General features: G+C 46.8%; 1 protein-coding gene across 1 annotated transcript in view; it reads left to right on the top strand.

Annotated features, from left to right (window-relative positions):
- The first annotated feature begins 776 nt into the window (after positions 1-776).
- Positions 777-24,078, top strand: part of LOC121535524 (integrin alpha-6) — a 41,221-nt gene continuing 17,919 nt past the window's right edge. The window contains exons 1-6 of the mRNA XM_041842667.2: positions 777-1,074; positions 15,434-15,555; positions 15,701-15,780; positions 15,907-16,168; positions 18,770-18,901; positions 19,780-19,993. Of these exons, the coding sequence (XP_041698601.1) occupies positions 893-1,074; positions 15,434-15,555; positions 15,701-15,780; positions 15,907-16,168; positions 18,770-18,901; positions 19,780-19,993 (992 nt within the window). The 5' untranslated portion in view covers positions 777-892. The remainder of the gene's footprint in view (positions 1,075-15,433; positions 15,556-15,700; positions 15,781-15,906; positions 16,169-18,769; positions 18,902-19,779; positions 19,994-24,078) is intronic.

Below are 24,078 nucleotides of genomic sequence, written 5' to 3' on the forward strand. Positions count from 1 at the left end.
ACGCAAGACTTCATAATTTAGCTAGCTGTCTTATACAAAGTGTCCTCTACACATTATTCCCAGATATCGTGTGGTTATTGAGCTGTGTTAGTTTAGTTTTAACAAGATGTGCAACCTCATCCACTCTTGCGCAATTGATGTCAACGTGATAATCGATATGAGTGACCCCCGTATTAAAATGCAACATTCCAAAATGTAGCTGACTGTTCTGTAGGTTGTCCTCTAACCAGTGATGTACAAATATATCCAGTTTCCATGTGTTTTTTGTTGTTGTGGTAGTTTCAACAGCCCATATCCCCCCTCACAAACTGTTTCTGCATATTGGTTATTGATTTGGACACTTTAAAACTGTGTTTTGACATTGGGCTATTTATCAATATATCTTGTCAACAGGAAGCAGCGACAGCATAATTTTCAACGTTCAAGTTTCATTTTCAAGTTTTAAGAATATAAATTGAACTTTCAACATTAATTTCCAATGGTATTGTAATTAATCAGGTCAAAACTGCTGAATGAGTCCAACAACGTGCTGTGATTTATTTATTTTGATGATTTAACAGAAATCACCAAAACGGGTTTGTCCTGCCTATTGTTATTGATCATAGCGTGTCAGTGTCAAAGTAGTGTGTGCGAAAAATTAAGCACTGACAACACCTGAGGTAAGAGAACAGAGGAGGGACAGAGAGGTAGAGGGAGAGTGGGGAGGTAGGAGGGGCGCGGCTCGAGCTTCAAGTGGGCAACATCCTACCCAAAACCCAGAGTGAGCGAGCATGCTACCTTCAAACATCACTTAACTGGAGCGTGAGTTATACCACAGATAAACCCGTGGAGTTACCCGGAGACATAACGGTGTTCATTTTCAATCACACAGAAATAAGTTCTCCTCGCTGCCATGGGGGATAGATGGATACAATTCCTCTCATCTCTATCGCTTCTCTTTCTCCTGGAATGGACGCAAATATCAGCTTTCAACCTGGACACAGAAAACGTCCTGATAATGAACGGAGAGCCCGGGAGCCTTTTTGGCTTCTCTCTCGCTATGCACCGGCAGTTAGATCCGGTGGATAAGATAATGTAAGTCTACATACTTTTGAAATACATTTAAAAACGATATTTTAATTAGTTTTCTTTTGTTTTCCGTTCCAGCTGTGGTGTTTAGCCGAACGTTTAACAGGTTGCTGCTACTGTAGCCTACTTCACAGGCTCGCAGGTTATTTGCTAAAATTTCTTGTCTCAACATCATTCTTACCTTTTATAATATTTTAATGAGTTCACTCCAATTTAGTTGTCTAAATGTCGTTCAAGTTTCAGACTGGCATGTTAATTATTGGTGGATTTCCACTGCCTTTTGCAGGTTCGTGCCTGCAAAAGCGCCTCCAATCTTATTGCAGTTCATGACTTAAAGGTAGACTCAGCGATATGCTGCAGAAAGTAAACAGAATAGTGGGTCAATTTCCTCGCAAATTAAGAGCTTTGACGCGGGAGCCTCAACTTGTCTGCTGTTATGATGCCCTGGCTACCACGCTGTGAACCGAACCCGTGCAGATACTATGTGTGACAGCGAAATCTTGCATCTTTATTTAACTAGGCAAGTCAGTTAAGCACAAATTCTTATTTACAATGACATTTACATTTTAGTCATTTAGCAGACGCTCTTATCCCGAGCGACTTACAGTTAGTGAATACATATTTTTATTTTTATACTGGCCCCCCGTGGGAATCGAACCCACAACCCTGGCGTTGCAAACGCCATGCGCTATCAACTGAGCTATATCCCTGCCGGCCATTCCCTCCCCTCCCCTACCCTGGACGACGCTGGGCCAATTGTGCGCAGCCCATGAGTCTCCCGGTCGCGGCCGGCTACGACAGAGCCTGGATTCGAACCAGGATCTCTAGTGGCACAGTAATGACGGCCTACACCGGACTCCTCCCAATCACGGCCGGTTGTGATACAGCCTGGAATCGAACCAGGGATTCTGTAGTGACGCCTCAGGCACTGAGATGCAGTGCCTTAGACCACTGCGCCACTCGGGAGCCCACTGATCTTAATATCTCCTGTGCTGCTGCTCATGGCAAAGTCATTTCTTGAAGTCTACCTTTACGGCTAAAAAGTAACCTGATTCCAAAACGACATACTCCTCTGCTCTATAGAGATTTATAAACTGGGTGGTTCGAGCCCTGAATGTTGATTGTCTGACAGCCCTGGTATACCAGACCGTATACCATGGGTATGACAAAACATTTATTTTAACTGCTCTAATTACGTTTGTAACCAGTTTATAATAGCAATAAGGCACCTCTGGGGTTAGTGATATATGGTCAATATACTCTGCATTGTGACTTGCATAAGAACTTAACCGTGGTATATTGGCCATATACCACACCCCCTCTGACCTTATTGCTTAATTCTACTAGCTCCGGATCAAAATGGCCCTTTGGGAGTTTTCACTTAGCCACAGATCAGGATACTGTGCACCATATGCTGTGTCTTCACTCCTCAAAGTAGAGTAAAGTGAACCTGTAGATACAGAGCTTGCCATTGTCATTTGGTCACATAAGGTAGGCTAAGGCAGCCTGGACTCAGACCCATACGAAACATGCTTTACGTATTTCTGAGCACCTCCAAGACATATGATACAGTACCTACTAATGGTCTAGTTACTTTAGACAGAAATGAAAGTAGACAGGTTGGTCGAGGAGGATGGCTGGGGACAGCTGTAGTATTTTAGATAACCCTTATTTTAAACTTAAAGCAATTCACCTAGCTAACCAGTTACGTAAATTATCCTAACCTTTGTTGTTAGTTCCCCTAACCGCCAACGTAAATTCTCCCCATAATTCTCCTTTGTTTTTACAGCGCAACAAGCAACCTGGTCTCAGTGAAAGACGTATAATACTATACATCCACCAAGATACATCATAAGTTATATCATCCAATTCGTATGCTATTTTACGACTGGGTAAGATGTAGGATACTATACATCCTATAATTTGTATGATATTGTACGACCGCTATTCCCTTCATAATGTAACTTAATGTAATATATCATACTAAATGAGAATCACAGATTTACATACAGAATAATACAAATTGCCCTGAGACCACGTTGGCTAAGGGGGTGGCAGCAGCAGCAGCAGGGACTGTGTTATTTGTATCAGTCAGGGTCACAGTGGTGTTATGTTAAAATCAATCAATCAATCAATCACATTTTATTTATAATACATCAGCAGATGTCATCAGCAGATGTCACAAAGTGCTTATACAGAAACCCAGCCTAAAACCCAAACAGCAAGCAATGGGCCCCGTGTAGCTCAGTTGGTAGAGCATGGTGCTTGCAATGCCAGGGTTGTGGGTTCGATTCCCACGGGGGGCCAGTATGAAAAAACTAATAATGAAAAAATGTATGCACTCACTAACTGTAAGTTGCTCTGGATAAGAGTGTCTGCTAAATGACTTAAATGTAGAAGCACGGTGGCTAGGAAAAACTCCCTAGAAAGGCAGAAACCTAGAGAGGAACCAGGCTCTGTGCCGGATGGAGATTATAACAGGACATGGCCATTAAGGCCAGATTTTTCTCCAAGATGTTCAAACGTTCATAGATGACCAGCAGGGTCAAACAAATAATAATCGTAGAGGTTGCAACAGGTCAGTACATCAGGAGTAAATGTCAGTTGGCATTTCATAGCCGGGCATTTAGAGGTTGAAATAGCAGGTGCGGTAGAGAGAGAGAGAGAGAGTTGAAAACAGCAGGTCTGGGACAAGGGAACAGGTCAGGGTTCCATAGCCGCAGGCAGAAGAGTGGAAACTGGAGCAGCAGCACGACCAGGTGGACTGGGGACAGCAAGGAGTCATCAGGCCAGGAAGTCCTGAGGCATGGTCCTAGGGCTCAGGTCCTCTGGGATGGGAGGGAGAGAGAGAGAATTAGAGGGAGCATACTTAAATTCACACAGGACACCGGATAAGACAAGAGAATAGCACCAGATATAACAGACTGACCCTAGCCCCCCGGCACATAGACTATTGCAGCATAGATACTGGAGGCTGAGACGGGGGGTTGGGAGACACTGTTAAAACCATACACACACAGTACATTATTGTCAAAAACCTGTTTCGAGCTGAGGCTTTATATTTTTTCCAGACAGTCAAATTGACCTGAAAGAGCACTTATTTTGGCCCAGTATAAGATACACAGTGTGTGTGTGTATGTGTGTGTGTGAGAGAGAGAGAGATAAATAAAAGTGACACACCTGACCTTTATAGTGGTAATGTTAATTTCTTGCCTAATTTAACCCTGCTCCTTCACAGTTAGCACAGCAGGAATGACTAGGCTCAACACTTTGCTTTCTCCTGTTAACTACTGACTTAGGATCAGCTGACTGGTCCCCAGACCCATTCTATACCATAATGTGATCAATGACTATACTGATTCTAGACCTGCTGTTATGGACAAAGAGTCATTGTAATGGATTTGCCTTTAGAATAGATTCTCCCCGTTTAACTAGGCCTGGAATGTTATGGGTTGAAGTCAGGTCTGTAACTTTCTGTAATTGGGGGCATTCTTAGTTCTGACCTGAACTGGACTGAACACACCCACACACACATACACACACACACACACACACACACACACACACACACACACACACACACACACACACACACACACACACACACACACACACACACACACACACACACACACACACACACACACACACACACACACACACACACACACACACACACACACACACACACACACACACCAGCCACCTTTCGGTTACTGGCCCAATGCTCTAACCGCTAGGCTACCTGCTGCCCTATAGTGTTTCCAGAGGCTACACTTCTTAGCTGCCTGCCTGCCTCAGTAGATCAGTATTACAGAAAACACTGTCAGTCCCGCTGGGTGTGTGCTTGGGTGTGTGTGTTCTCTGGAGGTGTTTCCTACATCCAGGGTGTGTGTGAAATGTGAGTCATACACCTGTGCCACGCCCGACAGGCATGCCGAGATCCGCCAACCTGAGTCAGTTACATGCCCTACAGGTGTGTGTGCCTCAGGTACATGCTGACGAGTGAGGGATCTGTCACAACTGCAGAGAGTTGGCACTGCTCTATGTATGAGAGAGAGAGAAAGTGTTACTGAAAGAATGAGAGAGAGAGAGATAACGTGTTTCTGAAAGAATGAGAGAGAGAAAGAAAGTGTTACTGAAAGAATGAGAGAGAGAAAGTGTTACTGAAAGAATGAGAGAGAGAGAGAGAGAGAGAGATAACGTGTTACTGAAAGAATGAGAGAGAGAGTTACTGAAAGAATGAGAGAGAGAGAGAGAGAGAGAGAGAGAGAGAGAGAGAGAGAGAGAGAGAGAGAGAGAGAGAGAGAGAGAGAGAGAGAGAGAGAGAGAGAGAGAGAGAGAGAGAGAGAGAGAGAGAGAGAGAGAGAGAGAGAGAGAGAGAGAGAGAGAGAGAGAGAGAGAGAGAGAGAGAGAGAGAGAAAGTGTTACTGAAAGAATGAGAGAGAGAGAAAGTGTTACTGAAAGAATGAGAGAGAGAGAAAGTGTTACTGAAAGAATGAGAGGGGGGAGTGAAAGCCTATGACAAAGAGACTGAGAGGTTGTGTGTGTGTGTTGTGTGTGTGAGACAGAGAATCTATTCCACCATGTTCTACAGACAGAGGTCTAGTGTGTAGAGCTGTGAGGTTTCTATGTCCAGCACTCTTTGATCTCTCAGATCCTAGATACTGTAGACAGGAGGTTTTAGCAGTAGGGTTAGAGTTCAAAGGTTAGTTCAGAGTCATGGCACTAAATTCATGTCTCTGTATGTTTACTATGATACATATGTGCAAAACTTATTTCCTGCCCCCTCCACAGACATTCACAAGTGCACGGACGCACACGCACACGCACACACACACACCAGCCACCGTTCGGTTACTGGCCCAATGCTCTAACCTCTAGGCTACCTGCTGCCCTATAGTGTTTCCAGAGGCTACACTTCTTAGCTGCCTGCCTGCCTCAGTAGATCAGTATTACAGAAAACACTGTCTGTCCCGCTGGGTGTGGGCTTGGGTGTGTGTGTTCTCTGGAGGTGTTTCCTACATCCAGGGTGTGTGTGAAACGTGAGTATACACCAGTGCCACGCCCGACAGGCATGCCGAGATCCGCCAACCTGAGTCAGTTACATGCCCTACAGGTGTGTGTTTGCGTAAGTGTGTTTTAGATACCTGCAGGCAAGGGAGGGAACTTCCTTACAAGGTGTGTGTGTGCCTCAGGTACATGCTGCCGAGTGAGGGATCTGGAGCGCATGTGTATATGTTACGTTCCAATGCAAATAGTCCGGGTAGCCATTTGATTAGCCGTTCAGCAGTCTTATGGCTTGAGGGTAGAAGCTGTTAAGAAGCCTTTTGGACCTAGACTTGGCGCTCCGGTACCGCTTGCCGTGCGGTAGCAGAGAGAACAGTCTATGACTAGGGTGGCTGGAATCTTTGGCAATTTTTAGGGCCTTCCTCTGACACCGCCTGGTATAGAGGTCCTGGATGGCAGGAAGCTTGGCCCCAATGATGTACTGGGCGGTACGTACTACCCTCTGTAGTGCCTTGCGGTCGGAGGCCGAGCAGTTGCCATACCAGGCGGTGATGCAACCAGTCAGGATGCTCTCGATGGTGCAGCTCTATAACTTTTTGAGAATCTGAGGACCCATGCCAAATCTTTTCAGTCTCCTGAGGGGGAATAGGCTTTGTCATGCCCTCTTCATGACTGTCTTGGTGTGTTTGGACCATGATAGTTTGTTGGTGATGTGGACACCAAGGAACTTGAAGCTCTCAACCTGGTCCACTACAGCCCCGTCGATGAGAATGGGGTCGTGCTCGGTCCTCCTTTTCCTGTAGTCCACAATCATCTCCTTTGTCTTGATCACGTTGAGGCAGAGGTTGTTATCCTGGCACCACACGGCCAGGTCTCTGACCTCCTCCCTATAGGCTGTTGCAATTGGAGTGGGTCTAGGATTTCTGGGATAATGGTGTTGATGTGAGCCATGACCATCCTTTCAAAGCACTTCATGGCTACAGACGTGAGTGATACAGGTCAGTAGTCATTTAGGCAGGTTACCTTAGTGTTCTTGGGCACAGGGACTATGGTGGTCTGCTTGGAACATGTTGGTATTACAGACTCCATCAGGGAGAGGTTGAAAATGTCATAGAAGACACTTGCCAGTTGGTCAGCGCATGCTTGGAGTACACATCCTGGTTATCCGTCTGGCTCTGCGGCCTTGTGAATGTTGACCTGTTTAAAAGTTTTACTCACATCGGCTACGGAGAGCGTGATCACACAGTCGTCCAGAACAGCTGATGCATGCTTAAGTGTTACTTGCCTTGAAGTGAGCATAGAAGTAATTTAGCTCGTCTGGTAGGCTTGTGTCACTGGGCAGCTCGCGGCTGTGCTTCCCTTTGTAGTCCTTAATAGTTTGCAAGCCCTGCCACATCCAACGAGCGTCGGAGCCGGTGTAGTACGATTCAATCTTAGTCCTGTATTGACGATTTGCCTGTTTGATGGTTCGTCGGAGGGCATAGAGGATTTCTTATAAGCGTCCCAGTTAGAGTCCCGCTCCTTGAAAGCGGCAGCTCTACCCTTTAGCTCAGTGCGGATGCTGCCTGTAATCCATGGCTTCTGGTTGGGGTATGTACGTACGGTCACTGTGGGGATGATGTCATCGATGCACTTATTGATGAAGCCAGTGACTGATGTGGTGTACTCCTCAATGCCATCGGAAGAATCCTGGAACATATTCCAGTCTGTGCTAGCAAAACAGTCCTGTAGCTTAGCATCTGCGTCATCTGACCACTTCTTTATTGAGCGAGTCACTGGTACTTCCTGCTTTAGTTTTTGCTTGTAAGCAGGAATCAGGAGCATAGAATTATGGTCAGATTTGCCAAAGGGTGAGGGAGAGCTTTGTACGCGTCTATGTGTGGAGTAAAGGTAGTCTAGAGTTTTTTTCCCCTCTGGTTGCACATTTAACATGCTGGTAGATAAGAGGTAAAACGGATTTAAGATTCCCTGCGTTAAAGTCCCCGGCCAATAGGAGCGCCGCCTCTGGATGAGCATTTTCTTGTTTGCTAATGGCCTTATACAGCTTGTTGACTGCAGTCTTAGTGCCATCATCGGTTTGTGGTGGTAAAAAGCTAAGAAAAATATAGATGAAAACTCTCTTGGTAAATAGTGTGGTGTACAGCTTATCATGAGATACTCTACCTCAGGTGAGCAAAACCTAGAGACTTCCTTAATATTAGATTTCATGCACCAGCTGTTATTTACAAATAGACACAGACAGCCACCCCTTGTCTTACCGGAGGCAGCTGTTCTATTCTGCCAATGCACCGAAAACCCCACCAGCTGAATGTTATCAATGTCGTCGTTCAGCCACGACTCGGTGAAACATAAGATATTACTGTTTTTAATGTTCCGCTGGTAGGATATTCTTGATCGGAGCTCATCCATTTTATTATCCAATGATTGTACGTTGGCTAATAGGACTGATGGTAGAGGCAGATTACTCACTCGCCGTCGGATCCTTACAAGGCACCCCAACCTATGTCCCCGATATCTCTGTCTCTTCTTCATGCGAACGACGGGGATTTGGGCCTTGTCGGGTGTCTGAAGTAAATCCTTTGCGTCCAACTCGTTAAAGAAAAGTACGAGGTGAGTTATCGCTGTCCTGATATCCAGAAGCTCTTTTCGGTCATAAGAGACTGTGGCAGAAACATTATATACAAAATAAGTTACAAATAACGCGACAAAACACACACAATAGCACAATTGGTTAGGAGCCCGTAAAACGCCAGCCATCTCCTCCGGCGCCATTATAGATATCAGGGAGAGTCATGGCGCTAAATGAATGCCTCTGTATGTTTACTATGATAAATGTATGTGCAATACTTCTTTCCTGCCCCCTCCACAGACACACACACACACACACAGACACACAGACACACACACACACACACACACACACCTTCTACCCCAACCACACCTCTCCCTGCCTCTGCCCCTCTCTCTCCCCTGCAAGCTGATCCTGGTTAGCCAACATCAAAGCCAAGGAGTGGAAGAGGGATGTCTGAAGGAATGCCAAGGACATAAATAACCTTTACAACTGGGCATCAAACACACACAGTCAGTCAGTCAGTCTGTCTCCCATACACAGACCTGGGTCGTTTTAACTAGGTACCAAATGGAAAACAATGGACTGAAACAGGAAAGGACTACCTGAACTTGTCCAATAAGAAACACTTTTGTTGCACATTGTTTTGCTACGGTGTACAGTAATGAATACAACCCTGGGTTCATATCAGTCCTGACAACAGACCATAGGGTTGGAGTGTAGAGAACTTGGCACTAAGAAGGCAGAGTTCTGGATTTCATGAGGGTTCTGAAAAGTGTTCTGGAATCCATTTGGAACTGAAATGTGCTGAAAGTTCTGTTGATGTTTATCCATTGTTGCTTAGTAACAAGATGCGGTGGTGCAAAAAGGCAGTGAGCTGTTTACACAATTTGCTGTTTATCTGTTTTTCTTCTGCTGTAGGCTGTTTGCACCTGTTGTTTGTGTTTATCAGTAGAACACACACTCCCTGTCTCCCTCTCACACTCCCTGTCTCCCTCTCACACTCCCTGCCTCCCTCTCACACTCCCTGTCTCCCTCTCACACTCCCTGTCTCCCTCTCTCACTCCCTGTCTCCCTCTCACACTCCCTGTCTCCCTCTCACACTCCCTGCCTCCCTCTCACTCTCCCTCCCTGTCTCCCTCTCACACTCCCTGTCTCCCTCTCACACTCCCTGTCTCCCTCTCACACTCCCTGTCTCCCTCTCACACTCCCTGTCTCCCTCTCTCACTCCCTGTCCCCCTCTCACACTCCCTGCCTCCCTCTCACACTCCCTGCCTCCCTCTCACACTCCCTGTCTCCCTCTCACACTCCCTGCCTCCCTCTCACACTCCCTGCCTCCCTCTCACACTCCCTGCCTCCCTCTCTCTCACACTCCCTGTCTCCCTCTCTCACTCCCTGCCTCCCTCTCTCTCACACTCCCTGTCTCCCTCTCACACTCCCTGCCTCCCTCTCACACTCCCTGTCTCCCTCTCACACTCCCTGTCTCCCTCTCACACTCCCTGCCTCCCTCTCACACTCCCTGTCTCCCTCTCACACTCCCTGTCTCCCTCTCACACTCCCTGTCTCCCTCTCACACTCCCTGCCTCCCTCTCACACTCCCTGTCCCCCTCTCACACTCCCTGTCTCCCTCTCACACTCCCTGTCTCCCTCTCTCACTCCCTGCCTCCCTCTCTCTCACACTCCCTGTCTCCCTCTCACACTCCCTGTCTCCCTCTCACACTCCCTGTCTCCCTCTCACACTCCCTGCCTCCCTCTCACACTCCCTGCCTCCCTCTCACACTCCCTGCCTCCCTCTCACACTCCCTGTCTCCCTCTCACACTCCCTGTCTCCCTCTCACACTCCCTGTCTCCCTCTCTCACTCCCTGTCCCCCTCTCAGACTCCCTGCCTCCCTCTCACACTCCCTGCCTCCCTCTCACACTCCCTGCCTCCCTCTCACACTCCCTGCCTCCCTCTCACACTCCCTGTCCCCCTCTCTCTCACACTCCCTGCCTCCCTCTCACACTCCCTGTCTCCCTCTCACACTCCCTGTCTCCCTCTCACACTCCCTGCCTCCCTCTCACACTCCCTGCCTCCCTCTCTCACTCCCTGTCTCCCTGTCACACTCCCTGCCTCCCTCTCTCACTCCCTGTCTCCCTCTCACACTCCCTGCCTCCCTCTCACACTCCCTGCCTCCCTCTCTCACTCCCTGTCTCCCTCTCACACTCCCTGCCTCCCTCTCACACTCCCTGCCTCCCTCTCTCACTCCCTGTCTCCCTCTCACACTCCCTGCCTCCCTCTCACACTCCCTGTCTCCCTCTCTCACTCCCTGTCTCCCTCTCACACTCCCTGCCTCCCTCTCACACTCCCTGTCTCCCTCTCACACTCCCTGTCTCCCTCTCACACTCCCTGTCTCCCTCTCACACTCCCTGCCTCCCTCTCTCACTCCCTGTCTCCCTCTCACACTCCCTGCCTCCCTCTCTCTCACACTCCCTGTCTCCCTCTCACTCCCTGTCTCCCTCTCACACTCCCTGTCTCCCTCTCACACTCCCTGTCTCCCTCTCACCTCCCTGTCTCTCTCTCACACTCCCTGCCTCCCTCTCACCTCCCTGCCTCCCTCTCACACTCCCTGCCTCCTCTCTCACTCCCTGCCTCCCTCTCACACTCCCTGCCTCCCTCTCACACTCCCTGTCTCCCCTCTCACACTCCCTGCCTCCCTCTCCACTCCCTGCCTCCCTCTCACACTCCCTGCCTCCCTCTCACACTCCCTGCCTCCCTCTCACCTCCCTGCCTCCCTCTCACACTCCCTGTCTCCCTCTCCACTCCCTGCCTCCCTCTCACACTCCCTGTCTCCCTCTCACACTCCCTGTCTCCCTCTCACACTCCCTGCCTCCCTCTCACACTCCCTGTCTCCCTCTCTCACTCCCTGTCCCCCTCTCACACTCCCTGCCTCCCTCTCACACTCCCTGCCTCCCTCTCACACTCCCTGCCTCCCTCTCACACTCCCTGCCTCCCTCTCTCTCACACTCCCTGCCTCCCTCTCACACTCCCTGTCTCCCTCTCACACTCCCTGTCTCCCTCTCACACTCCCTGCCTCCCTCTCACACTCCCTGCCTCCCTCTCACACTCCCTGCCTCCCTCTCACACTCCCTGTCTCCCTCTCTCACTCCCTGCCTCCCTCTCACACTCCCTGTCCCCCTCTCACACTCCCTGCCTCCCTCCCTCTCTCACTCCCTGTCTCCCTCTCACACTCCCTGTCTCCCTCTCTCACACTCCCTGCCTCCCTCTCTCTCACACTCCCTGTCTCCCTCTCTCACTCCCTGTCTCCCTCTCTCACTCCCTGTCTCCCTCTCACACTCCCTGCCTCCCTCTCTCTCACACTCCCCGTCTCCCTCTCTCACTCCCTGCCTCCCTCTCTCTCACACTCCCCGTCTCCCTCTCTCACTCCCTGCCTCCCTCTCTCTCACACTCCATGTCACCCTCTCTCACTCCCTGCCTCCCTCTCACACTCCCTGTCTCCCTCTCTCACACTCCCTGTCTCTCTCTCACTCCCTGTGTCCCTCTCACACTCCCTGTGTCCCTCTCACACTCCCTGTATGCTTTACATTGCACAGACGTAAATGAACAATTGAGACCATGTACAATAGGGCGGCAGGTAGCTTAATGGTTAAGAGCGCTGGTTCTAATCCCCGAGCCGACTAGGTGAAAAATCTGTTGATGTGCCCTTGAGCAAGGCACTTAACCCTAATTGCTCATGTAAGTCGCTCTGGATAAGAGCGTCAGCTAAATGACAAAAGAAATACAATTAAAATATTGTTTCATATGCAGTTACTGTGTAACTGGGTAATTGCATTCTGGTTCTGTACTGTATATAGTTATACAATAACACCATCATGTACGGTGTTGGTGGTTCCTGTTGACCGTCTCTTTACTCTTAGTGGACCCCCATAGTCTAAGGAGAAGGTACAAGTTGCTGCTATCCCCTGGTTCAGGATCAGATCTTTTCTCATCCCCTAATGTTTTAGGTTTTAAGGAGGGTAATCTGATCCTAAACTACAGTAGGGGCATAAGTAAGAGGATACCTCTTCTTTCCATCTATTCTCCTGCACGTGCACGTACCAGTGGAGGCTGCAGAAGGGAGGACATAATAATGTCTGGAACGGAGCAAATGGAATGGCATCAAACACATGGAATCCATGTGTTTGATGTATTTGATAGCATTCCACTGACTCCGCTCCAGACTTTACCACAAGCCCGTCCTCCCCAATTAAGGTGCCACCAACCTCCTGTGGCGTATACATGTATGTATGGCAGGGGGCAACACGAAGGATGCTCATTGTTCTGAGATCAGTGTGAAAGCAGAATGTTTGATTACCTGGGCTCAATTCCATTTATTTTCACTCCCTCTCTTCAAGCCCTCCCTTCTTTCACTCGCTCCCTCCACTCTGGGGAATCTCCAATGTGACTCAGAGCAGTCAATGCCCCCACCATGTGGCCATTCCAAGGCCATTCCCTTTGCTTTCACCGCCTGGGGTCAACTATTCTATAGAGTAGACATGGCTCTCCCTCTCTCTCTCTCCCTCTCTCCCTCTCCCCCTCTCACTCTCTCCCTCTCCCACTCCTGTTTTTCTCGATCTCTCCTGTCCCCCCCCCCCCTCTCGCTCTCTCTCTCTTTCTCGTTCTCTCTCTGTTAATTAGGTTTTTATCACAGGCTTGACCCCAAATATACCTCTGTAGAGTAGTACCTCTGTTCAGCCAGATGATGCGCACGTAGGTATGAATATGAGCTGTGCTTCAAAACAGGTGGGCTTTTAATCTCATCAAGGACTTAAACCATAGAAATCAATCTAGTATGGTTATTTTCTCTGTAGAGAAAGCAAATGATCCACAGTCCAAGGCCCACCCATGTCTACGCCCCTGGGTCAAGTTCAAGTGTATTGATACCCACATAGTCAGCGAGGTCACCTGTGATACAAGTCAGTATTCAACATCCATGTCTGAGGGGCAACAGTGAACGCTGTTACCTTCAAGTAGGTTCCAGTTTTACTAGGGCAATGGAGATGGTGGCTGGGCTTAAGCATCTGCCTATGGTGCCAAGGGTAGCATTTTTGAATCCAGCAATATATATATTTTTGTTTTAAGCCTTTCACAAATCTTAACCCTTACCTTAACCATTCGGAGTTAATGACTAACCTTAAGATTTTGGAGTTAATGCCTAAACTTAACCCTAACCTTAAAAATGTGTTTATGATTCAACTTAACCTTGAACACTTAGAAATGTTCCGTTTGGAACAACTTCAAAATGTGACGTTTGAAAATTCTGAGTGAGACTGTGAGAGCTTGTTGCACATAGCAGTCAATGCAGACTGAAATCCATGGACATGGTGAATGGCCTATCAACCCATGGACATGGTGAATGGCCTATCAACCCATGGACATGGTGAATGGCCTATCAACCCATGGACATGGTGAATGGCCTATCAACCCATGGACATGGTGAATGGCCTATCAATCCATGGACATGGTGAATGGCCTATCAACCCATGGACATGGTGAAAGGCCTATCAACCCATGGACATGGTGAATGGCCTATCAACCCATGGACATGGTGAATGGCCTATCAATCCATGGACATGGTGAATGGCCTATCAATCCATGGACATGGTGAATGGCCTATCAATCCATGGACATGGTGAATGGCCTATCAATCCATGGACATGGTGAATGGCCTATCAATCCATGGACATGGTGAATGGCCTATCAATCCATGGACATGGTGAATGGCCTATCAATCCATGGACATGGTGAATGGCCTATCAATCCATGGACATGGTGAATGGCCTATCAATCCATGGACACACACACACACCCTGCCTAGTTGCGTAAGCTGTTGAGTTGAGTTTTGACCACATCAGATTTTCTTTTAGACTATTCAGCTAAATGTCCTAAAATCTCATAAGAAATGAGGTGGTGTAACAGTAACGTTATACTAATTAATAATTATGTGATCTTCCAAGACATTGATTCAGCTTTGATCGAACTTTACTAAACGAGGACCATTGTGAGAAGTGACAGAGTGATGCTCCATGCTCTCCAGACCACTACCGTCAGCTGCACCGAAGCGCACCCACCCAACTCTTTTTGCCTCGAGCAAAATTTGGTGATGCAGAAACAAGAGCCCATATGCGTGGCCTTTTTATGAAAATCTGGGCTGTTCATAGGCTGGTCCAGATGTAGAGGGCTGTTGATAGGCTGGTCCAGATGTAGAGGGCTGTTGATAGGCTGGTCCAGATGTAGAGGGCTGTTGATAGGCTGGTCCAGATGGAGAGGGCTGTTGATAGGCTGGTCCAGATGTAGAGGGCTGTTGATAGGCTGGTCCAGATGTAAAGGGCTGTTCATAGGCTGGTCCAGATGGAGAGGGCTGTTGATAGGCTGGTCCAGATGGAGAGGGCTGTTGATAGGCTGGTCCAGATGGAGAGGGCTGTTGATAGGCTGGTCCACAATGAGAGGACTGTTGATAGGCTGGTCCAGATTATCACAGGTTGTCACAGTGTAGACAGATCTATTGGCTCACTGACAGCTTCCTCTACTAATGGGTGTGGGTTGTGTGTGTGAGTGCTTTGTATGATGACCTCTTTGTAAACTGTAGGCCAGACAAGGACAGGGATGCTATTTTTATATGTGTGTCTGTGTCTATCAGCCATGTTATAATTTTACTGGTTGGTGGTATGTGGGCCAAACTTCTGTTTGTTTGTGTGTGTGTTTTTGTTTCCTTAATTCAAACATCGCATTGTGGTGTGTGTTACAGGTTGCTGGTTGGTGCTCCGAAGGCCAAAGCTCTAGGAGGTCAGAAGTCAAAGGTCACAGGAGGACTCTACAACTGTGACACCACTTCCTCCAGCTGTAAACGTGTGGAGTTTGACAACAATGGTGAGCTCACCTCTGAACACATGCACACACACTTATTTTCTGTCTTCATCTGTCTACATAGGTCCTTACAAATAAATAGTTTGTTAGTAGAATCACTAGATATTCAACCTTTAATGAAGATGTCATGATGATTTTGTGTGTGTAGAGAACCTGAAAACTGAGAGTAAGGAGAACCAGTGGATGGGTGTAACAGTGAACAGCCAGGGACCAGGAGGAAAGATTGTGGTAAGTGTGTGTGTGTGTGCACATGCATGCGTGCGTTTTAAATAATTGAATTCAAACATGGCCACTGATTGGCCCTTGACTTGACTGACAGCTCTGTTAACCAATCCCTCTCCTCTCTCTCTCCAGACGTGTGCCCACCGCTACCAGATGCGTCTGTTTGTGAGCACGCCCCAGGAATCTCGTGACATCACAGGGAGGTGTTATGTGCTGAGCCAGGACCTGACAATCAATGCCCAGTCTGATGAGGACGGAGGGAACTGGAGGTTCTGTGAGGGGCGGGCACGTGGGCATGAGAGGTTTGGCTCATGCCAACAGGGTCTGTCTGCCACCTTCACTAGGGACTATGAATACCTAGTGTTTGGAGCTCCTGGAGCATACGACTGGAAAGGTAGGGGAGAGGAGTATGAGTGTGTATGAAAGGATTCAAAACCCTAGACAAGATCAGATAGGTTTCAAGTTGTATTTGTCACATGCACAAGTACAGTGAAATGCTTAACTTGCAAGCCCTACCCAACAGTGCAGTATTCACAGGGCATGTCACCCGAGATACAAGTCAGTATTAGACGTCCGTCCGTGTCTGAGGACATTGGGAGATGACGTGGAAACAGGCCACTAGAGGGAGCAGTGAGTGCTGTTACCTTCAAGTAGAGGTTGGGTTAGGGGTCAGGGTAAGGTTATGGTCAGGGGCTAGAGGTAGGGTTAGGGGTCAGGGTAAGGTTAGGAGTCAGAGGTTAGGGTTAGGTAGATTAGCATAGTCCGCATGGGCCCTTCCACTTTCAATCAGCTGATGCTCAAATACACTGCTCAAAAAAATAAAGGGAACACTTAAACATCACAATGTAACTCCAAGTCAATCACACTTCTGTGAAATCAAACTGTCCACTTAGGAAGCAACACTGATTGACAATAAATTTCACATGCTGTTGTGCAAATGAAATAGACAACAGGTGGAAATTATAGACAATTAGCAAGACACCCCCAACAAAGGAGTGGTTTTGCAGTTGGTGACCACAGACCACTTCTCAGTTCCTATGCTTCCTGGCTGATGCTTTGGTCACTTTTGAATGCTGGCGGTGCTTTCACTCTAGTGGTAGCATGAGACGGAGTCTACAACCCACACAAGTGGCTCAGGTAGTGCAGCTCATCCAGTATGGCACATCAATGCGAGCTGTGGCAAGAAGGTTTGCTGTGTCTGTCAGCGTAGCGTTCAGAACATGGAGGCGCTACCAGGAGACAGGCCAGTACATCAGGAGACGTGGAGGAGGCCGTAGGAGGGCAACAACCCAGCAGCAGGACTGCTACCTCCGCCTTTGTGCAAGGAGGAGCAGGAGGAGCACTGCCAGAGCCCTGCAAAATGACCTCCAGCAGGCCACAAATGTGCATGTGTCTGCTCAAACGGTCAGAAACAGACTCCATGAGGGTGGTATGAGGGCCCGACGTCCACAGGTGTGGGTTGTGCTTACAGCCCAACACCGTGCAGGACGTTTGGCATTTGCCAGAGAACACCAAGATTGGCAAATTCACCACTGGCGCCCTGTGCTCTTCACAGATGAAAGCAGGTTCACACATAGCACATGTGACAGACGTGACAGAGTCTGGAGACGCCGTGGAGAACGTTCTGCTGCCTGCAACATCCTCCAGCATGACCGGTTTGGCGGTGGGTCAGTCATGGTGTGGGGTGGCATTTCTTTGGGGGCCGCACAGCCCTCCATGTGCTCGCCAGAGGTAGCCTGACTGCCATTAGGTACCGAGATGAGATCCTCAGACCCCTTGTGAGACTATATGCTGGTGCAGTTGGCCCTGGGTTCCTCCTAATGCAAGACAATGCTAGACCTCATGTGGCTGGAGTGTGTCAGCAGTTCCTGCAAGAGGAAGGCATTGATGCTATGGACCGCCCCGTTCCCCAGACCTGAATCCAATTGAGCACATCTGGGACATCATGTCTCGCTCCATCCACCAACGCCACGTTGCACCACAGACTGTCCAGGAGTTGGCAGATGCTTTAGTCCAGGTCTGGGAGGAGATCCCTCAGGAGACCATCCGCCACCTCATCAGGAGCATGCCCAGGCGTTGTAGGGAGGTCATACAGGCACGTGGAGGCCACACACACTACTGAGCCTCATTTTGACTTGTTTTAAGGACATTACATCAAAGTTGGATCAGCCTGTAGTGTGGTTTTCCACTTTAATTTTGAGGGTGACTCCAAATCCAGACCTCCATGGGTTGATACATTTGATTTCCATTGATCATTTTTGTGTGATTTTGTTGTCAGCACATTCAACTATGTAATGAAAAAAGTATTTAATAAGATTATTTCATTCATTCAGATCTAGGATGTGTTATTTTAGTGTTCCCTTTATTTTTTTGAGCAGTGTATATAAACCATAGTGACCTCTAGTGGAAGCAAAACCACAATGATAAAATGTTGAATTTAGATTAGGGTCATATCATGTACTTTTTCACTTTTATTTTCAGCTCATGATTCATATATTGTATTTATTACGTGTTATTTATTACGTGTTATTTATTTATTATGTGTTATTTATTTATTGCGTGTTATTTATTACGTACTATTTATTTATTTATTTATTTATTATGTGTTATTTATTTATTGCTTGTTATTTATTACGTATTATTTATTTATTTATTTATTTATTACGTGTTATTTATTTATTACGTGTTATTTATTACATGTCAATTATTATGTGTTATTTATTCATTCCGTGTTATTTATTTATTACGTGTTATTTATTTATTACGTGTTATTTATTTATTGCGTGTTATTTATTACGTATTATTTATTTATTACGTGTTATTTATTTATTACGTGTTATTTATTACATGTCATTTATTATGTGTTATTTATTTATTACATGTTATTTATTTATTACGTATCTCCATCCCCCCTTTCCTCACTTTCCTATCCCTCATCCTCCTCTCCATTAATCCCTCCCTCCCTCCCTCCCTCCCTCCCTCCCCCTCTCTCCAGGTATGGTGAGAGTAGAGCATAAGAACAACACTCTGTTGGAGATGCGTTCGTATAAAGACGGGCCCTATGAGGTGGGTGATGAGAACCAGTTAAACCCAGACCTGGTCCCTGTGCCCCCTAACAGCTACCTGGGTAGGTACCCCTGCATTCTTTCATCCCTCATCCCTCTCTCCCTCCCTCCCTCCCCTCCCTCCTCGATGTGTGCTCTTCATGACCAGTGTGTCCAGCACCAGCATGAACAGTTTGTGTACAAGTCACTTCCTCCTCAGGTTGCTATGGAGACCAATGTGACAGCCAATAGCTACTTAGGATTGTAAGACTATCTGGGTGATGACATCATGCTCTCTAGAGAAAATAATATCACTCCGTACACTAGTCCTCATCATGCACAGTGGCCTGAGCTAGGCGTGGTGCAGATGATCAGAGCTAGAAATCACATCCACTTCCAACCAACTGGGCTTGAATAGATCTATATGATGGAGAGATCAGTGAATCTGTACAGCGCCTAGCTTTGGCGGATCCTTGTAGGAAAGCAGAATGCAATATATTGGTGTCATCAGTCGTGTTGGTGTGATGCCAAGACCAGGTGCTGTTTGTTAGTGTTTCTGTTTGGTTTGGTCCCTTCATGTTGTGTCATGCATGGTCAGTACAACATTATTTTGAACGTTGTCTTTTATTGCTTGTCCATCTACATCTACAGCCACAGTCAGTCACTGGCTGCGTTTACACAGGCAGCCCAATTCTGATATTTTCTTCACTAATTCATCTTTTGACCAATCAGATCAGCTCTGATAAAGAGCTGATGTGAAAAGTTCTGATGTGAAAGACAAATTAGTGAAAAAATATCAGAATTGGGCTGCCTGTGTAAACTCAGTCAGTGTTCCATCCATATCTGTACAGTGCATCAAACATTTAGTAAAGCACCATCTCACCTGAAGCATGTCTGTATTTATGTGGCCATACATTGACTGACGGATTGATTGATTGGTGAATCATCTCTCTCCTATCAGGCTTCTCTCTGGACTCGGGGAAGTACATCACTAAGAAGGGTCAGCTGACAGTGGTTGCAGGGGCTCCGAGAGCCCATCACAGTGGAGAGGTGGTGTTGCTAAAGAAGGAGTCCGATGTATCCTCCATGCTGTCACCAGAGTACATCCTGGAAGGGGAGGGGCTAGCCTCATCGTTCGGCTACGACCTTGCTGTGGTGGATCTCACTGGAGACGGGTACGAGAAGACAAGACCATGATACTATTTCCAGGGCCGGCGTAATGGGCGGGCCCCTACCGTACCTCCTTGCCCATCCAAATAACATATTGAATATTAATTATTTATTTGACCGAGACCCACGCAGACAGAAAGAAGAATCAATCTCAGATAAAGCATCCGAGCGAGCGAAACAGCGCCCCTCTGTCTCAGTATGTGTAGAAGAGTATGGCATGTCATACTTTTTCTGACCAGACTGGATCAGATACATGGGCTACATATAGTAAGACAGAGGGGCTCTGTTTCGCTCAGATGCTTTCTCCTGTGAGAGAGTTTCAGCAGAAAGGAAGAGGCGAAGCGAGAGGGCTCACTCTTGCCAAAATCTGTCCAGAATAAGTCCAATGCGTTTCTTTGGGCATAATATGCAGACCTAAGTTTTTCGCCTGCCTTCCCGCCTTTGGGACAACGACTCCCATTGTCAGGGCGGAAACATGAGCATCTTGTCATTCCCCCGTATGCACTCACTAACTCTAAGTTGCTCTGGATAAGAGCGTCTGCTAAATGACTAAAATGTAAAAAATGATATACAGATCTCTCGTTTCAGACTCTTGTGAATTGGAAAGGACAGTTGGCAGGGTGTACAGTGCACTGTTAGGATAATGGCTTGCCCTTAAGTAAATTGATTTATATAATTACTACGGTCTAAATAAAAACATTCAAAATACTTCACCAGAGAGCATGACTTAGCCACAGAGTATCATTAACTTGTTTTTTAAAATAGCTGTGGGGGATGAATACTTTTGCAAACCACTGTATGTCACCAGTAGGCCTGGTAAATGTACCGTTAATTCCCCCATCATTTGGTTATATTAATTTCTGTTAATGCATGTATTAATTACAGTCATTTACCATTTTCATTCTCCGAGTGGAAACGTTGTTTGCAAAGTCCACAACCTGCTACACTTGTGAGAAACAAGTTAATGTAGGAAAGTGCCCATTTGGCAATGTCTGATTTCTGATTGTCTTAACTCACCACGTCCACCACTAATACGATTCTCAGTAATTTTTCCTTCAACTCACACAGTAAGTCAACAAAGCCTGTTTTTTTTTACATCCATTGCGAATGATTAAAAAAAAAATATTTGAAAAATCTTTCCAACACTCCCAGCCTTGTTGTGGTTGTAGAGCAAAATGGAGAGCACCATTGTGTTCGTGAGAATCTGCCCTTTCCACATTAGTTAAACAGAAGTTGGCACATCGACGGTACCGATGTGAGACTAGTACGGTACCGACCTCAGACGAGTCCCGTGTTTATGAGAGTCTCATCTTTCCATAGAGTGGTCATATTAGTTGGACGCTACAGCCGTTTTTGTGAGAATACCGATTTTTGGGATGTCTCATGGTCTGACAAACACCGCTGTAGCTCGGCCACCTTCCACCGCAGATGTGGAAGGCCGTCATAAGGCAGCTACAAGCTCCACTCCGATGATCTACGTGCATGAGTGGACGTGGGTGGAGTCGTTTTCTGGGGGGCAACGGACTCGTTTTGTTGCGTTCACCCCAGAGAGGAAGTCCACCTTGTGTAGTGTATATCCACTAGGGGGCTTGGGGAGCCAGAGTAGCTTACCAAGCAAGGCCGAGGCACTCTTTTTGACTCTAACTAGTGATGACATCATGTCAGCTTAGTCTGGTGTTATATGCTTAACGACACTGCTTTTTAGCCACAGAAGCAGAAATGTCTCTTTTTGAATTACAATTGCCGCAAAATTGGCAGAAATCGGCAGAGATTTTGGGAATCATTGGAATTATCAGTTTTTTGCAGGAGCTGTCGACGGAAAACATATTAGGATCCGAGCTCCGACAAACTCGGTCAGTGAGTACTACCAATACAAGGGCTTTTGAGATGCGGGAATCTTCTCACAAAGCAAGTTCGGCTCCCAACTCATTGTAGGCCAGCTGCCGCTACCAAGGCCATAGTGTTTGCCGGGGACCCAAACACCAAGCCCCTATGTCTTCGTGGGATATGAGGCATTCCTTCTGAGGGTAAACCTGATGCGACCATATCCAGGTAAGATACGCTAAATACATGTGACTATATAAAATTATACCAATATAGATGTTGTAATGATATGCATACAAGTGATCAGACATCTTAGATATTCTACACAGTTGTTACTGTACACATTTGAAGCCTTCATGGTCCTGTTCATTACTAATGGAAAGACTTATTTTATTCAAAGGTTCTTCTGGCCTTGATGACACAGAGATCTATAACTACCGCCACTCAAGAGCCAGAAGAATTTCAGAGAACTGCTTTGGAGGATCCTTTGGAGGATCCTAGGAAGAGCCCTTGAGGTTGCCCCAGAGAAAGCTGAGACCATTGTGATAGCCTGCGTGGCCCTCCACAATAAACTTTGGACCCCAGACGCTACAGACATTGACAACACAGTCATCAACACGGTACATCCACTCCACAACCACTAGGGACCTGCGTCCAGGAGAGGGGAGACAGCTTCCTGGACCCAAGAAAAATGTAAATGTGGGAGTGTGGTTTGGAAAACGTGCGCACACACGTTCTCTTCTTCTGGTTGATGTCTGTTTATATGTCATGTTCTGAGCTACACACTTGGTTTTGCTGTTTGGATTTTGCAGTTTTTCTTATTCACACTTTACAAATCACAATAAAGAGTAGCATAATGACCGTCACTTCATCCTGGTTGTTTTAGTTTTTCATATTTTTAGGAGGCTAGACCCTCAAGACATTTACCTAACCTTGTGTAATGTGTAGTGGCCTTTCAATGAGGACTTTCCTATGGTACGTGGGTGACAATGACTGTCCAACTGTAGACAATAAATACAGACCCCCAAGACATTGACCAACTACATAGCTCATTTACAAAGCAGTACACGTTTACTGAGTGACTGATTCAAAACACTTTTCTGCCACAAGTAGACCTTTTAGATATTTATTTACTATCACAAGAAGAAAATAGTGATATGTAAAACAATGTAATACACAGGTGAAAAGTGTGATGAAAGGGGAAATAAGAGAAAAAACACAAAGTAAAAACCAGTAACGTGAATGAGGAATTAAGTAAAATCAAATCAAATTTTATTTGTCACATGCGTCGAATACAACAGGTGTAGACCTTCCCGTGAAATGCTGACTTATAAGCCCTTAACCAACAATGCAGTTTTAAGAAAAATAAGAGATAAGAAAAAGATTTACTAAATAAACTAAAGTAAAAAAAGAAAAGAGCAACAATAACAATAACGAGGCTATATACGGGGGTACCGGTACCGAGTCAATGTGCGGGGTACAGGTTAGTCGAGGTAATTGAGGTACATGTACAGTGAGGGAAAAAAGTATTTGATCCCCTGCTGATTTTGTACGTTTGCCCACTGACAAAGACATGATCAGTCTATAATTTTAATGGTACGTTTATTTGAACAGTGAGAGACAGGACAACAACAACAAAATCCTGAAAAACGCATGTTAAAAATGTTATAAATTGATTTGCATTTTAATGACTCCCGAGTGGCGCAGTGGTCTAAGGCACTGCTAGCTGTGCCACTAGAGATCCTGGTTCGAATCCAGGCTCTGTCGTAGCCGGCCGCGACTGGGAGACCCATGGGGCGGCGCACAATTGGCCCAGCGTCGTCCAGGGTAGGGGAGGGAATGGCCGGCAGGGATGTAGCTCAGTTGGAGCATGGCATTTGCAACGCCAGGGTTGTGGGTTCGATTCCCACGGGGGGCCAGTATGAAAAAATTAAAAAAATTATGTATGCACTCACTAACTGTAAGTCGCTCTGGATAAGAGCGTCTGCTAAATGACTAAAATGTAAATGTAATGAGGGAAATAAGTATTTGACCCCCTCTCAATCAGAAAGATTTCTGGCTCTCAGGTGTCTTTTATACAGGTAACGAGCTGAGATTAGGAGCACACTCTTAAAGGGAGTGCTCCTAATCTCAGCTTGTTACCTGTATAAAAGACACCTGTCCACAGAAGCAATCAATCAATCAGATTCCAAACTCTCCACCATGGCCAAGACCAAAGAGCTCTCCAAGGATGTCAGGGACAAGATTGTAGACCTACACAAGGCTG

Source organism: Coregonus clupeaformis, chromosome 21 (genome assembly GCF_020615455.1).
Source record: "Coregonus clupeaformis isolate EN_2021a chromosome 21, ASM2061545v1, whole genome shotgun sequence".
NCBI classification, from domain to species: Eukaryota; Metazoa; Chordata; class Actinopteri; order Salmoniformes; family Salmonidae; genus Coregonus; species Coregonus clupeaformis.